At 36.8% G+C, this 17,500-nt stretch overlaps 2 protein-coding genes across 5 annotated transcripts in view; one reads left to right on the plus strand and one right to left on the minus strand.

Annotated features, from left to right (window-relative positions):
• LOC113826801 (small ribosomal subunit protein uS8A) overlaps positions 1 to 4,417 on the plus strand; it is a 4,483-nt gene extending 66 nt beyond the window's left edge. The window contains exons 1-4 of one of the 4 annotated variants that reach the window (XM_027379686.2): positions 1 to 72; positions 2,740 to 2,890; positions 3,606 to 3,771; positions 4,307 to 4,417. The exon at positions 1 to 72 is cut by the window's left edge and continues 66 nt beyond it. In XM_027379686.2, the coding sequence (XP_027235487.1) occupies positions 2,758 to 2,890; positions 3,606 to 3,771; positions 4,307 to 4,400 (393 nt within the window). In that variant the 5' untranslated portion in view covers positions 1 to 72; positions 2,740 to 2,757 and the 3' untranslated portion in view covers positions 4,401 to 4,417. The other 3 variants (XM_027379687.2, XM_070117023.1, XM_070117024.1) reach the window with 3 other exon arrangements.
• Positions 4,418 to 6,897: 2,480 nt separating this feature from the next.
• Positions 6,898 to 16,464, minus strand: mRpL21 (mitochondrial ribosomal protein L21). Its single transcript, XM_027379693.2, has 5 exons — positions 16,318 to 16,464; positions 14,742 to 14,894; positions 11,129 to 11,292; positions 10,664 to 10,820; positions 6,898 to 7,054 (listed from the first exon to the last, which is right to left on the minus strand). Exons 1-5 carry the CDS (start codon positions 16,385 to 16,387, stop codon positions 6,951 to 6,953), a joined length of 648 nt encoding a protein of 215 aa, XP_027235494.1. The 5' UTR covers positions 16,388 to 16,464; the 3' UTR covers positions 6,898 to 6,950.
• Positions 16,465 to 17,500: the final 1,036 nt, after the last annotated feature.

The following is a 17,500-nucleotide window of genomic DNA, read 5'->3' on the forward strand; positions in this document are numbered from 1 at the left end:
TTTAAACAATATTGAAAGGTGAGATCCCTCAGCTGCCCTTTCCGAGTCGGCCATATTCCCGGGCGGGCCTTGGTGAGTGATATTTCCATGTGATTCAACGGTTTACGGGTTTATCATTGAAATTATAACTTAAATAACGGCGAAAATATAGGTTGAAGTACGCGGCCACATTCCGAGACGATAATACTCACAGGGAATGTAACTTTTGTTGCAAAATGAGTGATGTTTACAACACGTGAGCGCTCTCTGGCCGACATCGTGTCTCTCGTGTTTACAAGTGCGTCCGCTTAGGCTTTTCTCGGTCTTTGTGGAATTTATCTTCTGGCGTAAGGTCGCTGTCTGATATCTTTGTCCTAGAATGGAAACTGATTCTGTGTTGCTTTTAAAGACGGAAAAGGAAGTGAATAGGGAGAGTAAATACAACTTTCCGCTTTATGTTGGGCTGTCGGACGCATTTGGTTCACTGTGTTACGAGTAACAGACACAAATATATAATTTATTGGAAAACATTAAAGTAAAAGTTGGGTGTAGGTTGATTCTAACATTAGCATTGTAACTGTAAAATGAAGGGAATGTATTATAGACCCCAAAGCCGTGTATAAACTTGTACCCAGCCTACGGTTTACGAACCTGCATGTTACTGCATGCTTTTGAGTTACAATTGCTTGTTTTAAAGATAATGATTTTATTCTCATTTATTAAGGGAGCGAGGGGTTGCTTATAAGGATTTAGAGGAGGAATAAGTATTGATGGGGGATTTTGTACGCACTTTGTGGGGATGTAAGGGTTTTAGTTGTGATGGGAAGAACTGAGAATTGATATTTCACTATAAGATCTGTTTATAGAATAAATTGGGAAGTTCGTATTGTGAAACTGCATTGATCATAGTTTCGAAGTTACAACTGGTGATTGTTCCCAATTAGTATTTTCTTAAGAGAATCTTGGTAAATTTTGTCTTGAACAGCCATCCACCTTTGCATTTATCATATGGCCAGTTTTACGCATCTGGTAGCCATATCCAACTTCTCATGGCTAGGTGTACGGCACACATGAATATAAGCATACACATGTTATTTCTGGGTGATAAGCACTAACCTAACCTGATTGAGTGGTATCTCCTTGTGTCGATACCACCGCCACCTTTTTCACCGCACATACGCAAAACACCATTCAGGGCTTTTCATATTATATTTTGACAGTGTTGCTCATTGTGTAATGTGTGAATCTGTGTCCCATCGCAAATGATTGGTTCTGGAAATGAGTGGAAGTATTGAGTCTTCGACACTCTTGAGACTAAAACCCTATTACTTCATTCAGTAGCACTCCTAGGAACCCACAAACATTGCCTTGTGAACCAAAGCCCTTCTAAATTGTGGGGCCTTTACTCCCAGACTCTCATCAAATAGCTGTAGGCTCATTAATCTCTACATGGCATATGTTATAAACTTTTTACTACATTTGATATTATTTTTATTGCATGCTCAGATTGATTTAAAATTTTCCCCAGACACTACTCATGTTTTTCCTTGTGTGGTCATTAAGAACAGGTAAACCAAAGCAATACCTGTATATTCCACAACGATAATTCTTTACAGTACAGACACATTGACCAGAGAAAGTCCCCAACTGTCACAAATTTATATTCATCAATCTAAGTAACCGTGATGCGGCATCTGCACTGCCCGAGGGAAGAGTTGATGGGTTGGCTATGCCCCCGAATACCCTGGGAAACATTGTCTTCATCTCTTATGTATTATGCATCTTAAGAGCTGAAACTTTGGAGCTACTGGGTGGACTTTGGCTAAGAGCAATGCTTTCCGCAATATTTTACCATCATTTTTGGCATTATCATTAATGTTCTGTCCATTATACTCTATGTACCATGTACCTTATGACTGTTAATCTGAAACTATTCCAAATCCTGTTCCATATGCAGGTTTTCTTCCTATGTTTTTTCTGAGAGGGTGTATCAGTATTTACGTAGTTGAATAAACCACTCTTGACCACAAACGTGGTCAAGAGTGAAATGTGCAAATTGAAGGTGGTATTCTTGTAGAGGACTAAAAGTTGTCATTATTGGTACAAGAAATATTCTGCAGACAAATGGTAACACCACAAAGAAAAGAAAAAAATGCTGAACACACTGCTCACATCTCCAAGATTCAGAATTATTTTACTGTTCATACCATGGTGGAGATAATGTTTGTTGGGGGACAGAGCTGCTATCACCCTCCCCTTAGGCAGTGCCTGAGTGGCATGCCCAGTAATAGCAACCTAGATTGAGTAAATCTGTGACTTGGAATTAGGTTAGATTAACCTACCTATATACCAGTAATAAACAGGTATCAATGTAGCCATTGTACTGGGCAGTGCTATGCCAAAGATCCAAATTAAGCCACTGTATATTGCAAAGGAGCCTAGATATTTTATCTCAATTATGTGCCCATAGTGTCTTCAGTCCAAAATTAAGAGCAAAATTAATTTTCTAAACTAGTGTTTTAAATTTGCTTTCTAAATTTGTTCCAGTTTACTGCACATGTGACATATCAACTTGAAAATTGTTAGATTGTAATAAAATGATCATGTACTTCTGGTACCATGAAAATGATGATTCTCGTACTGAATATCATAAATCTGCTATATCAGGAACATTTAACTTTTAAGTGGTTTCAGCAGACGGTTTTTGCTTGATTGCCAAGAGTAAAGTCCCACTAACGTTTTTTTCTGTCCTCTTTTCAGACATAAACACGCGTCAAAATGGTGCGAGTGAATGCCCTTGCAGATGCTCTCAGAAGCATAAACAATGCTGAGAAGCGAGGAAAGAGACAGGTTCTCATCAGACCCTGCTCAAAGGTCGTAGTCAAATTTCTGACGGTGATGATGAGGCATGGTGAGTTTGGTATATGGTGTTCAGGTTGTCTAGGTGTTGAAATGTGATACTATTGTAATTTCCCTTCAGTTTGGTTATGAGTAGACTATCCAAATAGTGTCTGAACACTGGCAAAGGCCAACACACATCTGCCTTCTGGTAAGATGTAACTTGGACTGGCTCTCTATACATTAGTTACCAGAGGTAAAGAGGAGGTCTAGACATTCTGCACATTTTGTGTGAAAACCTTAATATTTTGAAATTCTCATGATAATTACTTTTCTCTTTCTTTCCCCTTGCAGTCTTTTCTAGGTTATTACCACATTTCATTAACAGTTTATGGGTTAAGTTGCAAAGGGATTCTTATAGCTAGCTTCTCAACCTATTTTGAATTTTAATTGTGTGATTTTATTACTATTTTTAAATGGTCTTGAGGTAATTCCCTAAAGTTTAAGACTAATGTAACAATTTTTGGGGTGTAAACAGTTGTAGATTTTAATGCTCTGTATGTGTAATTTCATCTTTTACTCTAGCACCTTGCTGTTAGAAGTGTATATATTTTTTTAATAGAGAAGGAATATGAAGGTTCATACTGATAGCTTCTACTTTAATGAGTTTTAAATCAATTGAAACCCGTATATGCTTGTATTTTATAATAGATTTTAACATTTATGTAGACCATTGGGATTAGGGCCTTTCTGTTGATGAAATTGTAAATTATTTCTTATTTTAACAGGTTACATTGGAGAATTTGAGATTGTTGATGACCATAGGGCTGGCAAGATTGTAGTAAACCTCACTGGTCGTCTCATTAAGTGTGGTGTCATCTCTCCACGTTTTGATGTAACCATCAATTCCATTGAGAAGTGGACTAACAATTTGCTTCCATCTCGTCAGTTTGGGTGAGTTATTTTCTGTAGTTTACTGATTTCAACCTTTTTTGCAATTGTATAATGGTTAACATGCATAATCATCAACGTAATGTTGAAGTACTTGATATGAGTAATTGACATTATTTTAGCTAGAAAATTGTTAACTTAGTTTTCTGCCAAAGAACATGGTAGTACTCTCTAAGATACATTGTAATAACTACAGTCCTATAGCATTCATAAGTGTGAGTGAGCAATTGAAATTTAAATTATGTATAGGGAAAACTTCACTGTATGGCTTCCAAGTCATAGATACTGTTTAGCAACCTGTCTATTGCTGTTTTCTTCTACATTTATGTATTTATTTTTATACACCTGTTAATTGTCAGTAAGGTGGGGGGGGATCTGTAAATCCAAAGAATTGGGAAAAATTGTTTGGCCTGATTGATACCTGTGTGGCTGAGCCCGTGTAGAGCCATCTGTGCAACAAAATTTGCAAAATTATAGTAGACTAAAAACTACAGGTTTTCTTTAATAGTTTTATTTATATTTCTTTTTTTCTTTACAGCTACATTGTCTTGACAACTTCTGGTGGAGTTATGGATCACGAAGAAGCCAAGAGGAAGCATCTTGGAGGAAAGATCCTGGGATTCTTCTTCTAAATAAATTTATGAAAGAAGATTTATATTTAATTTCACCTGACTGTTAAGAAACAAAGCTAAAATTTGGGCTGATGTGAAAAAGCATTGTTTTCAAACTTTAAACTATAGCCAGAATTATTTGGATATTTGAAGACAATTGATACTTTGCTTGTTCCATTTAGTACTGTGAAAGTGATGCCTTTGATACTGATGACTCTTCCTTTAAAGTGCTAATTCAGGAAATATGCGTTATCAGCATTGTGTGTTGTGTATTCAAGGAAAGGAAAAATTTAAGTGATTAGCATGGATTAAAATGTAATGATCTTGATTTATTAACACTTCAGAACCAGTGTTTCATAATGAGCAATTACAAATGTCTTTTTTCAGACTTCCAGGGCAGATGTTTTTGAACTATGAATTTCTTGCTAGCAAACTGAAATATTAATTGAAAAGGGCATAAGAGTATTTCTCATATAGCTGGTAGTTTCATATCGTTAGGTGAATTAAGCTGCCATTAAAGGGTGCTCTGTGTCCATTTACCCAATTTTTCACTTCTGATGCAACAAAAGTTGTTACTTTGGAACATTTTTCATTGTGCATTTTGGTTTAGATTTGTAGGTCTAGAATATCTAGTTAGGATGCACAAGTTTTGGTCTCAAAAAATTTTGCCCTGTTAGATGAGAGGTTTTGTTATGACACCATTCTCAGGCATCTTCTCTTGAAAACTAATTGGCAACTTGGCTTGTACTTCAGATTTCAGCAGAATTGTTTGTTGACCATCTACATAGGCTCCATAAACTACTAAAGTTTGTACGTGCTCCATAAAGCATTTTAATTTTTATTTATTTATTTATTTTTATTATTTTTTTCCAAAATTCCCTAATTTATGGAAGTAAAACAAATTCAAAACTGGTAATTTTCTCATTCTTCGCTTTCATGGTAATTTTTCCTTTGCTCAGTCGCCATTTGCTCGCATGCTGTTTCTTACTTTCTCTGTCTGTGCCCCCCCCTCTGAATGGTAGATGCTCTTGGGTAACAGTTACCTTGTTTTGAGTTGTGTAATGTAGAAGTATAGTAGAGTGTGGTCAAGTGAGGGAGAGTAGTGGACTATAGGAGTGGTGAAGTAAGGGAGTAGTAAAGTGTGGCAGTGTCAGGGAGAGTAGTGGACTGTGGCAGCAGTAGAGTGGTTGAGTGTGGTAGAGAGTTGGAGTTTAGTAGTTTAGTAGTTTAGTGGAGTGTGGAAGTTGCAGAGTGAAGGAGAGTGGAGTGGTGGAGTGTGTTAGTGTAACGGGATGTGGTAGAATTCTGGAGTGAGATTGCAAAAAAAAACATAGAAAACAACAACTGAAATGAGCACCACATTTTGACACCACCACCAAACAACACACTGGGAATTGAAGTGCATGGGTCACCATACACCTTATTCTAGTTATTTTTCAATGCCATGCACACCAAAGCAAGGCAAAATTGTCTTTGCCTTGCATTATTTCCCAGAAAGGTTGAAATGTGAGAAAGATGAGGCTCCTCAGAAACAAAATGTTTACAAGATAATGTTTAAATAATCATGAATTACAAGTCTTTACAAGAGAAAACCAATGATACTTAGAAAAGGAAAATACGATTTTAGGGCTTCTTGTGTAACGTTTCAATATAAACAAACCGTAAATAATATTACTCAGTCCTTAACTAATAGGTTGTTTATAAAGCTAATATAATCATTATACAGAATATGCTTTACCGATATTAAGATTAGGGGCCCCCAAGACTTGTTCTGGGTACTCAGTCTGTTACAGCAATGACTCAATGGACTTTTCTTTTGCATTCTTGAGACAGATGATAGCAAGACAACAACAGTAGTTACCATGAAAAAGTGGTTTGTGCATGGGGCATCCATTAAATTTCTCTTCACTCCTTAGTGGCTCCTTGAAAAATACGGCAGTAACTGAGCACTAACAAGAGACTTCATGTGGTGGGTCCAACTCTCTTGCAAACCAGAAATTATTATAGATGCTTTACCTGTCTCTTATAAACAAGCCCAATACAAGATAAGTATTTTGTGATCTCCATCTAGCCTGTATAATCTTGTAAAATTTCCCTTGTAGATGGGTATTTTCTCCATGTTCCTTTGTTCATTATTATTTTTATATTTTTACCATATACCTGATCTACGGAAAAACATTGATCTGACTGCCTCATGACTTGAAATTTTGCCTATAAACATTGTCCAATTTATATTGAGATTTAAAAGGTCTAAGAGTTTTGTCTTGTGAAAAATTAAGCTACTTAACCTATTCATGAAATACAACTAACATCAAAATAATTTGCCTTTACTAAAAGAAAAGATTAAACAACCGATGGAAATACTTTTTAGTCCCATAACAAAGCAATATATTAGTCAATGATGGCATGAAAAATACCTTTTACTATATTGTGTTTGAAATGAAAAATGTTTATTTGAAAATTCCTATGTACTATATTTTAAAGTAAAAAGGATAAAACTTGAATGAAAGAAAAGGTGTAAGTATCTATCAAATTTATTTACATTAGCATCAAACTTTTTGGGGAGAAATACTAAAATATTCTTCCATCAACACCTTCCACTTCTGGTACCTCATCAATCTTCTGCATGATTTCAACACGGTTGATCCTCAAGAGGGTGTGTGTTTCCCTGTTAACTGAAAAGGAGAAAAAAAAGTATAAATCCACACATTTTTCTCATTAACACAGTGACGATGGGTAAAAATGTTTGGCAAGTGGACGTAATAATGGGATTGTTGGCGTGCATCAACAGTTTCCCATTTGCACCCAGCTCGAAGAGTAGTTTGCGAACAACATTTGGCACCTAAAAGCTTTTATTTTGCTATAATTTATAAAAATATTATAATTTTGAAGGTTTGCCTTCATTATAGATCTTTGCCTAAAATCTTTACCATATAAATGAAGCCACTACTATCGGAGAAAAACAAACTTTGTCTGATGAGCTAGTGGCACTGGAATGGGCATGATACAATGCCATCTGTTTTGCGGTCCGCAACAGCCATGGCATGTGCGTACATCCCACCTGTCGGCTACGGGTTAACTAATAATACCTGGGGGTAGGACACTGAGGCAGAGGAACTTTTTAATTATGTAAAATGTTCAATAACTCGTATGACTTACAATACAATATATGAGTGTAAAATAATTTAAATAGTTATGTTTCCTCATTGGCAATTCACATTATGAATGTTTACTATAGTAATCATTAATACAACTTTAAGTATCAAAGGTAACCTCAGAATTTTTAGATCATACTCCTGTAACTCACTGGACCTGGGTTCCTTAACTCCCCACTGTAGTTTTGTTTTCTTAATTCTAGCACTATTTAATTTAATCTCATTATAACATAAGTAACCTAAATGAATATCATGCATCTCTGAATATGTAAAAATATTAAAATCATGTTTTAGATACAAGTGATATAAAAAGAAATCATATCACTTTGTTAGTGTGGCCCACTGAGTACAATATACCAACTACATCTGAAGTAGGCCCAAGAGGCAAGCCCAGTCGGCCTAAATACTCCAAGGAGTAGAGGCTAAATGCACTGAAAATTCACCTAGAGGTATTGGAGTAACATAACATGGTGAGCAGACAAAATATGGCATACAGATTTTATAGGTTGCCATTCCCCCCTGTGTGCTAGGAATAGATGGGGTCCTTACCACTTACAACACCAGACAGACTCCAACTCGAACACTAGATCAGTATTATGGCTTCTTAAACTATGGAGCTGTTGAGCACACACACACACACACACACACACACAAACACACACACACACACACACTCACACTCACACTCACACTCACACTCACTCACTCACTCACACTCACACTCACACTCACACTCACACTCTCAACTCTCAACTCATTCTCATTCTCTCTCATTCTCACTCATTCTCACTCATTCTCATTCTCTCTCATTCTCATTCTCACTCATTCTCATTCTCACTCATTCTCATTCTCACTCATTCTCATTCTCACTCACACTTACACACACTCATACTTACTCACTCACACTCACTCTCACTGACTCACTCACTCATACACACTCACTCACTCACACACACTCACTCACTCACTCACACTCACTCACACTCACTCACTCACACTCACTCACTCAGTCATTCCCTCCCTTCCTTCCTCACTCACTCACTCTCTAAAGGAACAAATATTAACAATTTCAGGTTAAATCATAAGCATGCATATGTAACCATTATTCTCACATAATATAAAAAACAAATCAGTATATTTTCAAAACATTTCTTAACTTTCACATGCTCACACAAAATCTTAAAACAAACAGAAAAAATATTTCATGTTATGAGAAGCTATATTTATAAAAAAATATATATATAAAAATCCTGGGTGAGGGGAGGACAAGTACTCATTCACACTCACTCACACTCACTCACTCATTCCCTCCCTTCCTTCATCACTCACTCACTCACTCTCTAAAGATGCAAATATTCATAATTTCAGGTTAAGTCATAAGCATGCATATGTAGCCATTATTCTCACAGAATATCAAAAACAAATCAGTTTCTTTTCAAAACATTTGTTATCTTTCACATGCTTACACAAGATCTTAAAACAAACAGAATAAAAAATATCTTATGTTATGAGAAGCTATATTCATGGTGGTGGTGGTGGTGGTGGAGGTGGTGGTTGTGGTGGAGGTAGAGGACGAGGTGGTGGAGGTAGAGGAGGTGGTGGTGGAGGTAGAGGAGGTGGTGGTGGAGGTAGAGGAGGTGGTGGTGGAGGTAGAGGAGGTGGTGGTGGAGGTAGAGGAGGTGGTGGTGGAGGTAGAGGAGGTGGTGGTGGAAGAAGAGGAGGTGGTGGTGGAGGTGGTGGTGGTGGAGGAGGTGAAGGAGGAGGTAGAGGAGGTGGTGGAGGTAGAGGAGGTGGTGGAGGTAGAGGAGGTGGTGGTGGAGGTGGAGGAGGTGGTGGTGGTGGTGGTGGTGGTGGAGGTGAAGGTGGAGGTGGAGGTGGTGATGGTGGTGGTGGAGGTGGTGGTGGTGGAGGTGGTGGTAGAGGTGGTGGAGGTGGAAGAGGTGGTGGAGGTGGAAGAGGTGGTGGAGGTGGAAGAGGTGGTGGAGGTGGAAGAGGTGGTGCAGGTGGAAGAGGAGATGGTGGTGGTGGTGGAAGAGGAGGTGGTGGTGGTGGTGGAAGAGGAGAAAGAGAGATGAGAAGGAAGGGGAGGACGACAATAAAGAAGAGGAGGGGAAGGCTAAGCAGAAGGGAGGATGACAACAAAAAGAAGGAGGAGGAAGATGAAATAAGAAAGCAAAAGAAGGTAAACAAATTGAAAAAAAGATTACCATTTATATATATACTCTACAAAGATTCAACAAAACAAAGCCATTAGAACAACATGAGGAGGAGGAGGAGTGGGAGGAAGAAGAAAAGGAGGAGGAGGCAGGGATGGAAGAGGAGATAGAAGAGGAAGAAGAGGAGGAGGAAAAGAAAAAGGAAAATGAGGAAGGGGAGCAGAAGGTGAAGGAGATAGTAAAGGAGGAGAAAAAAGGAGGAAAGAGTTTAGGGGGAGATGGAAGAAAATGTGGAGGAGGAGGAGGAAAAGAAGACATAAGAGGAGGATAAAGAGGTAAAGGAAAAGCAAGAGGAGGAGGAGTAATAAGAAAAGCTGGAGGAGGAGGATAAAGTAGAAAAGCAGGAGGAGGACATGGAGGAATAGTGGTATGATGATGATGAGTAAGATAAACAAAAAGAGAACAGAAAAAAAGATAAACAAAAGAGAAAGAAAAAGAAGGAAAAGACAGAAGAGGAAGAAGAAATAGAAGATGGAGGCAGTAAAAGGAGGAAGAGGAGGAGGTGGAGGAGAGATGCTTGAAGTAACGACAAAGCATGTAACTTCCCTATTCCTTCTCACATAGTGAATTATGCCAAAGATTCATACTGCATAAAGGAACCATAAAGGAACCATAAAGTGACATTTGGGTTATCTTATAGATTAAATGATGTGCTGCTTAAAACTATTTCTTTCAAAAGGTACAAGTAAGAGTAAATCAATAGCAAAATATTTGGAAAGCAAAAGCATCATTCAAAACTACAACAGAAGCAGTGCTATAGTTGCCAGGTGTATGCAGACTCTGAATGAGGAATCACAGTTATCTATAATCTTCAACGAAATCTTTAATTTAGTCACTAAGAATGTACCAGGCATATAAATACGGCAACTATGACACTGATTTTCTCAAACTCTCTAAATCATGAATTACTTACACTTCGTCTTCCTTGAGTTCTTGCGCCTCCTATTATAAAAATAAATTCGACAATGAGACAAGGTTTTTTCTACAACAGTTGCCTCCACATTAACCAGGTCCTTCCTAAGCAATGGCCGCCCAAATAAGGTAAAGTCTTGTCCACCCACACACAAAACCTGCAAAAACGACTGGTTAAACCTATGCTGTCTGTAAAACTCACTGGGTAACCTTCACTCACATAAAAAGTGACAAGATGTAATTTCTAATTTAATTTTAGTTTCCTTTCCCAGCTAGGGTCATGTAATCTAAGGAAAGCAAACTGATGTAATGATAATAGCTAATCCTAAATGCACAGAAGATTCCTAGTCACTATATGGTCTTCAAAATCACTCACCAAAAATAAAAAGTAATAGTGCAAGACTCATAAAACTCATCTAACTTTAGTGATTTAGAAAATATGAACAGGACTAAAATCAATCCAAACCTTTTCTAATCTGATGACGTCTCCAATGGAAGGCGGGAAAACACCCTGCACAATAAGTAAATCCTCTTGTGTTACCAAATGCTGATGGCCGTGGATATATACAACCGCAAATAATCTCCCATGACTTCCTTTGACAATCTGGTTATTGACCTTACTTATCACATCTGTGGGAAAAGAGTTTGATGCAATCTAAGATACATGCTTTAAAGGTATGTACATTAAGCTATTCTTTACTGAAATACCTTTTTAAGTTAAAATTCATTTAACCCCTATGATCCAAGTGACGTGACAGTCCCATCATGAAAAAATCTGGGTCAAAGGTAGGGTCACATGAACTTGCCTTTATCAGAAAATGGCCACTAGCTAGGCCTGGGTGATGGAAAAGACTCGCCATGAGTGCACAAACCTCTTGGAGTGTGATTAGACTCATTTGGCACTTAGAAGGGGGCTTTAGTATTATTCCCATTGATAAATGAATGTGGAAAGTAATGTGCGTATGCCGTGACACGAAGAGTGCCAGCACCAAGGAGGACACAATTTCCATGCCCATCATCACGCTGCATGCCTGGGATATTGGCCACTTATGTAACCCACTGCCCGAATTTTTGGCACTGTAATGCAACCAGATCCAACAGGTTAAATAAAAACATGTCCTTTGTGATATCTAACCAAAAACTGACTTTGAGGATCATATTTAGCCCATTGATGCCAAGAGAGCAAACACATATATGCCCTATCCAATACAATTTAAATTAATCAATATTATTAACACACAGATGGTTTGACACTTCATTGTCAAGGTGTCAATTAGTAGGCCTACCTGACCTCACTTGATTACACCATTCCTTGAATTCCGGATTTCTTTTATTGTGTCTAATGCTTTTAACATTATCACTGTTATTGTCAATATTAATACTATTATATTGTTACCAATAGGAAAAAAAAGATAGAGTAAGATCAGGAACAATGAGTAATTTGCTCCTTGATGTATAGCTGCCCTAAAAGCATCATCAGTTTAATATCTATACTAAAACAGACAGCCCTGATTTTCAGTTTCTTATTCATAATAAAATACGGTCTTACAAACTGACCTAAGTTTTGGCAGGATGATATTCTTTTTTACAGCATCCCATAATCTAATTTTTAAATTTGCCTGAAGTGTAGCAAAATATACTGCTGTCAATTAGCTATCATTTATTCTCGGTCACATTTTTTTTTTGAGAAAGGACCTTGTAATGCAAACTTAGTAACCACATTTTAACTTCAAATTACTTTTAAAAGATCTGCATTAAGCAGAATGACTAAAGTGGTCATTTATATTAAATAGTAATCTTGAAACTCAAAATTCTGATTCAGTTCTTTCTTGCTGTTTTTCCTTTTTTTTTTTTCATTATGGAATAAAAAACTTCAGAAATGTCTAGATCATCTCTTTATTGGACAGTTATACACCACGGAAAAAAAAACCAGAATTTTACTTTTTAAAATAATATTTGCTGTATCAAAATATGAAAATCAGTTTGCAAAAAATAATAAGCGTTCAAAGAGCAATCTTGCTCACCCCCTAAAAGCGAATGCCTGAAAATGTTGATGCCAGAGGTGCCCTTCAGCAGACAGGGTAGTCCTGTAAAAAGGTTTCTGATAGTCATGTTACCCCCAAAAAGCTTGATAGGGGATAATTTCCATAATTGGGGGTAATTTTCACTTGGGAGAAGTATCTGGATCATTTTCAACAGGGGCAGGTATCAAAACCAAGTAAGTCAGAGAAATATTTCATACAAACTACTGAATATACTAACTTTGAACATGAACTAATTCATTGATCATTTATGAAATCAAGAATACATAGGGTCATGAAGGTGAGGTTAGATTTGGAAAGTAGTATTCAGTCACAGATAATGAGCACTCTAACAATGACCTTTTCATAGAATTTAAAAAGTGTGCAATGGGTTTAACCCCCTTCCCCAACCGTAAATTTTGAACCGCTCCTAACATCCTTAAAGAAAAAAAATTATGAAAAGGTTTCTGGCTTTCAAGGTATCATGATGAGGTGAAGCTATTAACTTTACAAGGGAGGTAAGGCAACTATTCAGAAGAATAACGCACAAAATATATTTATGATAGGCAACATATCTTCAATTTTTCTGTATGTGTAACACAGAATGGTAGCTCCTGCAATGGAATCTAGTAAAAATGAAATTTGGGCAATCATTAAGCTCCCCATTCCTACAAGGCAGGCAGAGGTGCAGAGGAAAACCACAATGACATGAGCAAACTCTTGAAAGCTTGGATGTCACAGTTCTGACTGGTTACTATGAGGTCTTAGATGAGCCCTAGTCTAGACAGCTAACTTCCATGACCATGGAGGACAAAATAAATATTGTTCACATTATGATCCTCTAAGCCTGCCACATTTCAGCTAAAGCCATAGCTGAGCCTCAGGGGATTACCCTTGAAAGTACTGGCCATATTATCCAAGACATTCTGGACATGAGGAAACTGTCTGTGAAGTGGGAGTCAAAAATGCCTGAGTGCAGATCAGAAGTACATCTGAAAGATGCAATCAAAAGCAACTTTGGACATGTTTGCAGCAGAAGTGGATTTCATGGCCTGTATTCAACATGGCTAAAACCTGGCTTCATCATCAGTATCTCCAAACCAACAGAAATCAGTGTAGTAGTGAATACAGCAATCCAATGCCTCTCAATATGAACTTAATCTCACTAATCTGGTATAAACATGGAGTATTCTTCATCAAATTGTTACTGAAGGGTAAAATCATTGAAGCAAAGTATTAAAATGTTAGACAAACTGAGAATTTCTTCAGTTGAGACTTCATTTTCTATGTTTGCAGAAAAATGCAAACACTGCATGAAACTCTGGTTTCAGTTTGGTGGACCACCCTGCCTTAATTTCCAGACTTGCCCCCTCTGACTGAATGAAAAGGTTGTGGCTACTGGGGTCTGACAGGGAAGTACATTGATTAAAAGCATAAATCATTGGTTCTCCTAAAATTTCTTTTACCAAAGCCAGAGTAGAGTCATAAGAGTACAGTAAAATTATAATTATTTGTTTTAAACTACTTGTTTGTGTGTTTATATGCATGCTCTTGTGTGTAAATAAATATGTGCAGACATGTAATATTGTGTACATATGTGAACCTATATGTGCATGCAACCATTTATACAGATATTTGCATGTAGGTATACATGGCTGTAAATGTCAACTGTTCAATCTGTACTCAAATAAAGAATCATTAGATATTGTAAACCATTTAAAGATGAAGCAATAGAACTTGAATGTAATCCTAAAATAAAGAAAAAAGAAGAAGAAAACTGTAGGCCATAATAGTATTCTTCTGATGGGTAGGTAATTTCAAAATAGCCATACCTCAGTCTTTATACCAATATTCAGACTAGTTGAAAAATTGAGAAACAGTCCTCTTATCAATACTTAGGTATAATGACCATTTAAAATAATATATTTTTTTTTTATATACTAATGGAGGTCAATAGTATATGATGAGACATAACCTAAATATAAAAGAAATATGAATAATAATAGTACATGACAACACTATCAATGATATTATAATTATCATAAAAAAGTTACTCACTATCAGTAAAAAGATCTTGTTCTTGTTTGCAGTCTTTAACAAGTTCTTGCTTGACACTCTGTTGCACAACTGGAGGGGTGAAAGATGGTGTTCTGAGGCCACTGACTGCTGAGAGCAGAGGTGCTCTTCCTACAGCATGGCCAATGATTTTTCCTGAAATAAGTAATATTTACAATATGACATGAAATAATTTGGAAGTCATTCAGAGAATCTGCAGTGCTTGAATTATTATTCAAAATCATGCACATGAACAATTTAAAAATATAACTGGTTCTCTGCATGAGTTTCCATCCTGTATGTTACCTAATTCTTGGAAATTACCCAGAACTGGACTATCAAGAGACAGGTCTATACATTTATAAACAAAACAGAATCATTATAATACAGATCTTTCTAAAATTATTACCTATACACAATGTCTCAAAGATTTACTTAAGCTATTTACTTTATTCTAAATTTTGTGTATTGATACTGTACAACAATGCAGGATCCCCCCCCCCCCATATCTAAATAATATCTTTCTTTACTTCCACAGGAAAATTTGGGTATAAATTACCAAGGGCGATGCACCACCATCTTATAGAACATAAGAAATAGCGCAAGGAACAACATAGTTTCAACTGCAGTAGCCTCAAATCAATGAGTAAATTACAAAACTGTCCGCTGCATATCATCACTCAGAGACTGTCAACAACACCTTCACACAACCAGATGTCCATTTGCTATAAGTTGGCACGAAGTGATAATAAAGAGAACCTGTCTAGGGAATAACCAGAAGGTAGGAGAGGTTAGGTTGGGTCTTTGGTTTTGCATGATAACCTGGTTTGAGGACTTAGTCTCTGGAGGTTGCATTATTCTCAGTCACAATTACCAAAATTTGATTATCTACTATTCCTTTACAAGACAGTAGCTATTTTTAATTGCTACCTTCCAAATGTTAATACCTTTTCATTCTCATGGATATTCTATTTCTACCTACACCATTTTTGTGATTCCTCCCTGTTCTGCTATAAAGATTATCCTCATCTTCCTCCAAATTACGTAATGTGTTGCAACTCCATTTCCTACTGAGGCACCAAAACTGTTCTGTCAAAAAGTTTGTACTTTTGTTGTCTTATGTAGGCCTACCTTCAAAATAGTTTGCATTAAAATGCAGATATTGCTCGTTTACGCCATTGAAACCTTTTCCTTTCTTAGATATTTTGAATTCAAATAGTGTTAAGAACAATTAATTATCAAAATCAAACACCAATATAAATGAAATAAAACAGTGGTTTCCAACTTGCCAAGTGTTGCTCATCTGATGTCGTAAAAACCGATATAATGAACCATTTAATAAATTTAATTTACTACGTCTGTTGAAGAGGTCAAAACGTCACATCTATATTTCATTCATATCGTGATAATGTCTAATCTTGCGATTAAAGTCACTGTGTTCCTTACGTGACTGTTTCTTGAATGGAACCGACTAACACCATACAAATTCCTATTCACACTTCCCTCCCAAGAGTGACACCCATACATAATATTTCACCGAGATGACAATGTATCAAAAGCCATTATAAACCATACTCACTGTTCCCAAGTAAACCGCTGGATGCTATTTGAGTTGGCCTTAGCGCCCTCAAAAACACGGCAGCCGACATGTTTGTTGATCTCCGATTCCGTTCGCATAATGACTGGATTCAGGTCGGATTTATTTTCTTTTAGGATTTAACTTTGTGTTACAATTTCAATGGATCTCGAGGATTGGATTTTGCGTTAAAAATCCATTAACGTAACTACATAACATCATATCGTTTATGGATTTTGAGGATTTAATTATTATTTTTAGCTGAATTGTATTCGCAATGTCACACGATGGTATATACTGAAATTGTATTGTTCTAATCGAAAACAAGGATATTGCTTGTTGATCAAATAACTATGAATGTATTTACGTATATATGCTGCATCGCATATAACTAAAAAGAAAATTGGTCATTTAATACGCTGACAGTATTAATGATTAAAGTTGTAGGCCGCACGTCTGCATATCCACATGTATCAGCACTTTCATTGGCTGTATATATAATATCCCCACATGAATTTGCATGTGAGAGGAAGTGATTGAATTCATTGAAACTGACTGATGTCTTTCGCATTTGATACTTGTATCATTATCATTGTATTATCGTTTGTGGTCCCTCGTGTAGAGGATGGGTGCAGGAGGGGACAAGGAGAGGGTCAACTGCTAACCTCTCCACCTCCTTTTATGAGGCGCTGTTTCTCTGCCTGGCTAAAGAACGGTGCAAGTTTTAACGTTAACATTTTCTTAACGTTAAGGGTTTGGATGCGAGGGAGACGCGGTCCGCTGATATGAAGGGCCTTCTACACCAAGGTCCTTGTTCTGCACATGCGCTGAAAACGGAGCAGTTTCTAGTCAGCATTGTCTAATTTTAATAAATACACTTCATAAAGGGACTTTTATTTTATCAAAGACGTACAAAAGATATGTCATTTCTCTATGGAAGGAACAGTTTTGAATACGGAAAAGTTTTTAGTTAGTATTCTCTTCACTACGGGATTTACGTCCCAAGGACACAATATTTCGATGTAAAAATTGCGTCAACATGTCACAGGAAATATAAATATATGTAAATAATATATATATATATATATATATATATATATATATATATATATATATATATATGTGTGTGTGTGTGTGTGTGTGTGTGTGTGTGTGTGTGTGTGTGTGTGTGTGTGTGTGTGTGTGT

Source organism: Penaeus vannamei, chromosome 39, assembly GCF_042767895.1.
Source record: "Penaeus vannamei isolate JL-2024 chromosome 39, ASM4276789v1, whole genome shotgun sequence".
Taxonomy (NCBI): Eukaryota; Metazoa; Arthropoda; class Malacostraca; order Decapoda; family Penaeidae; genus Penaeus; species Penaeus vannamei.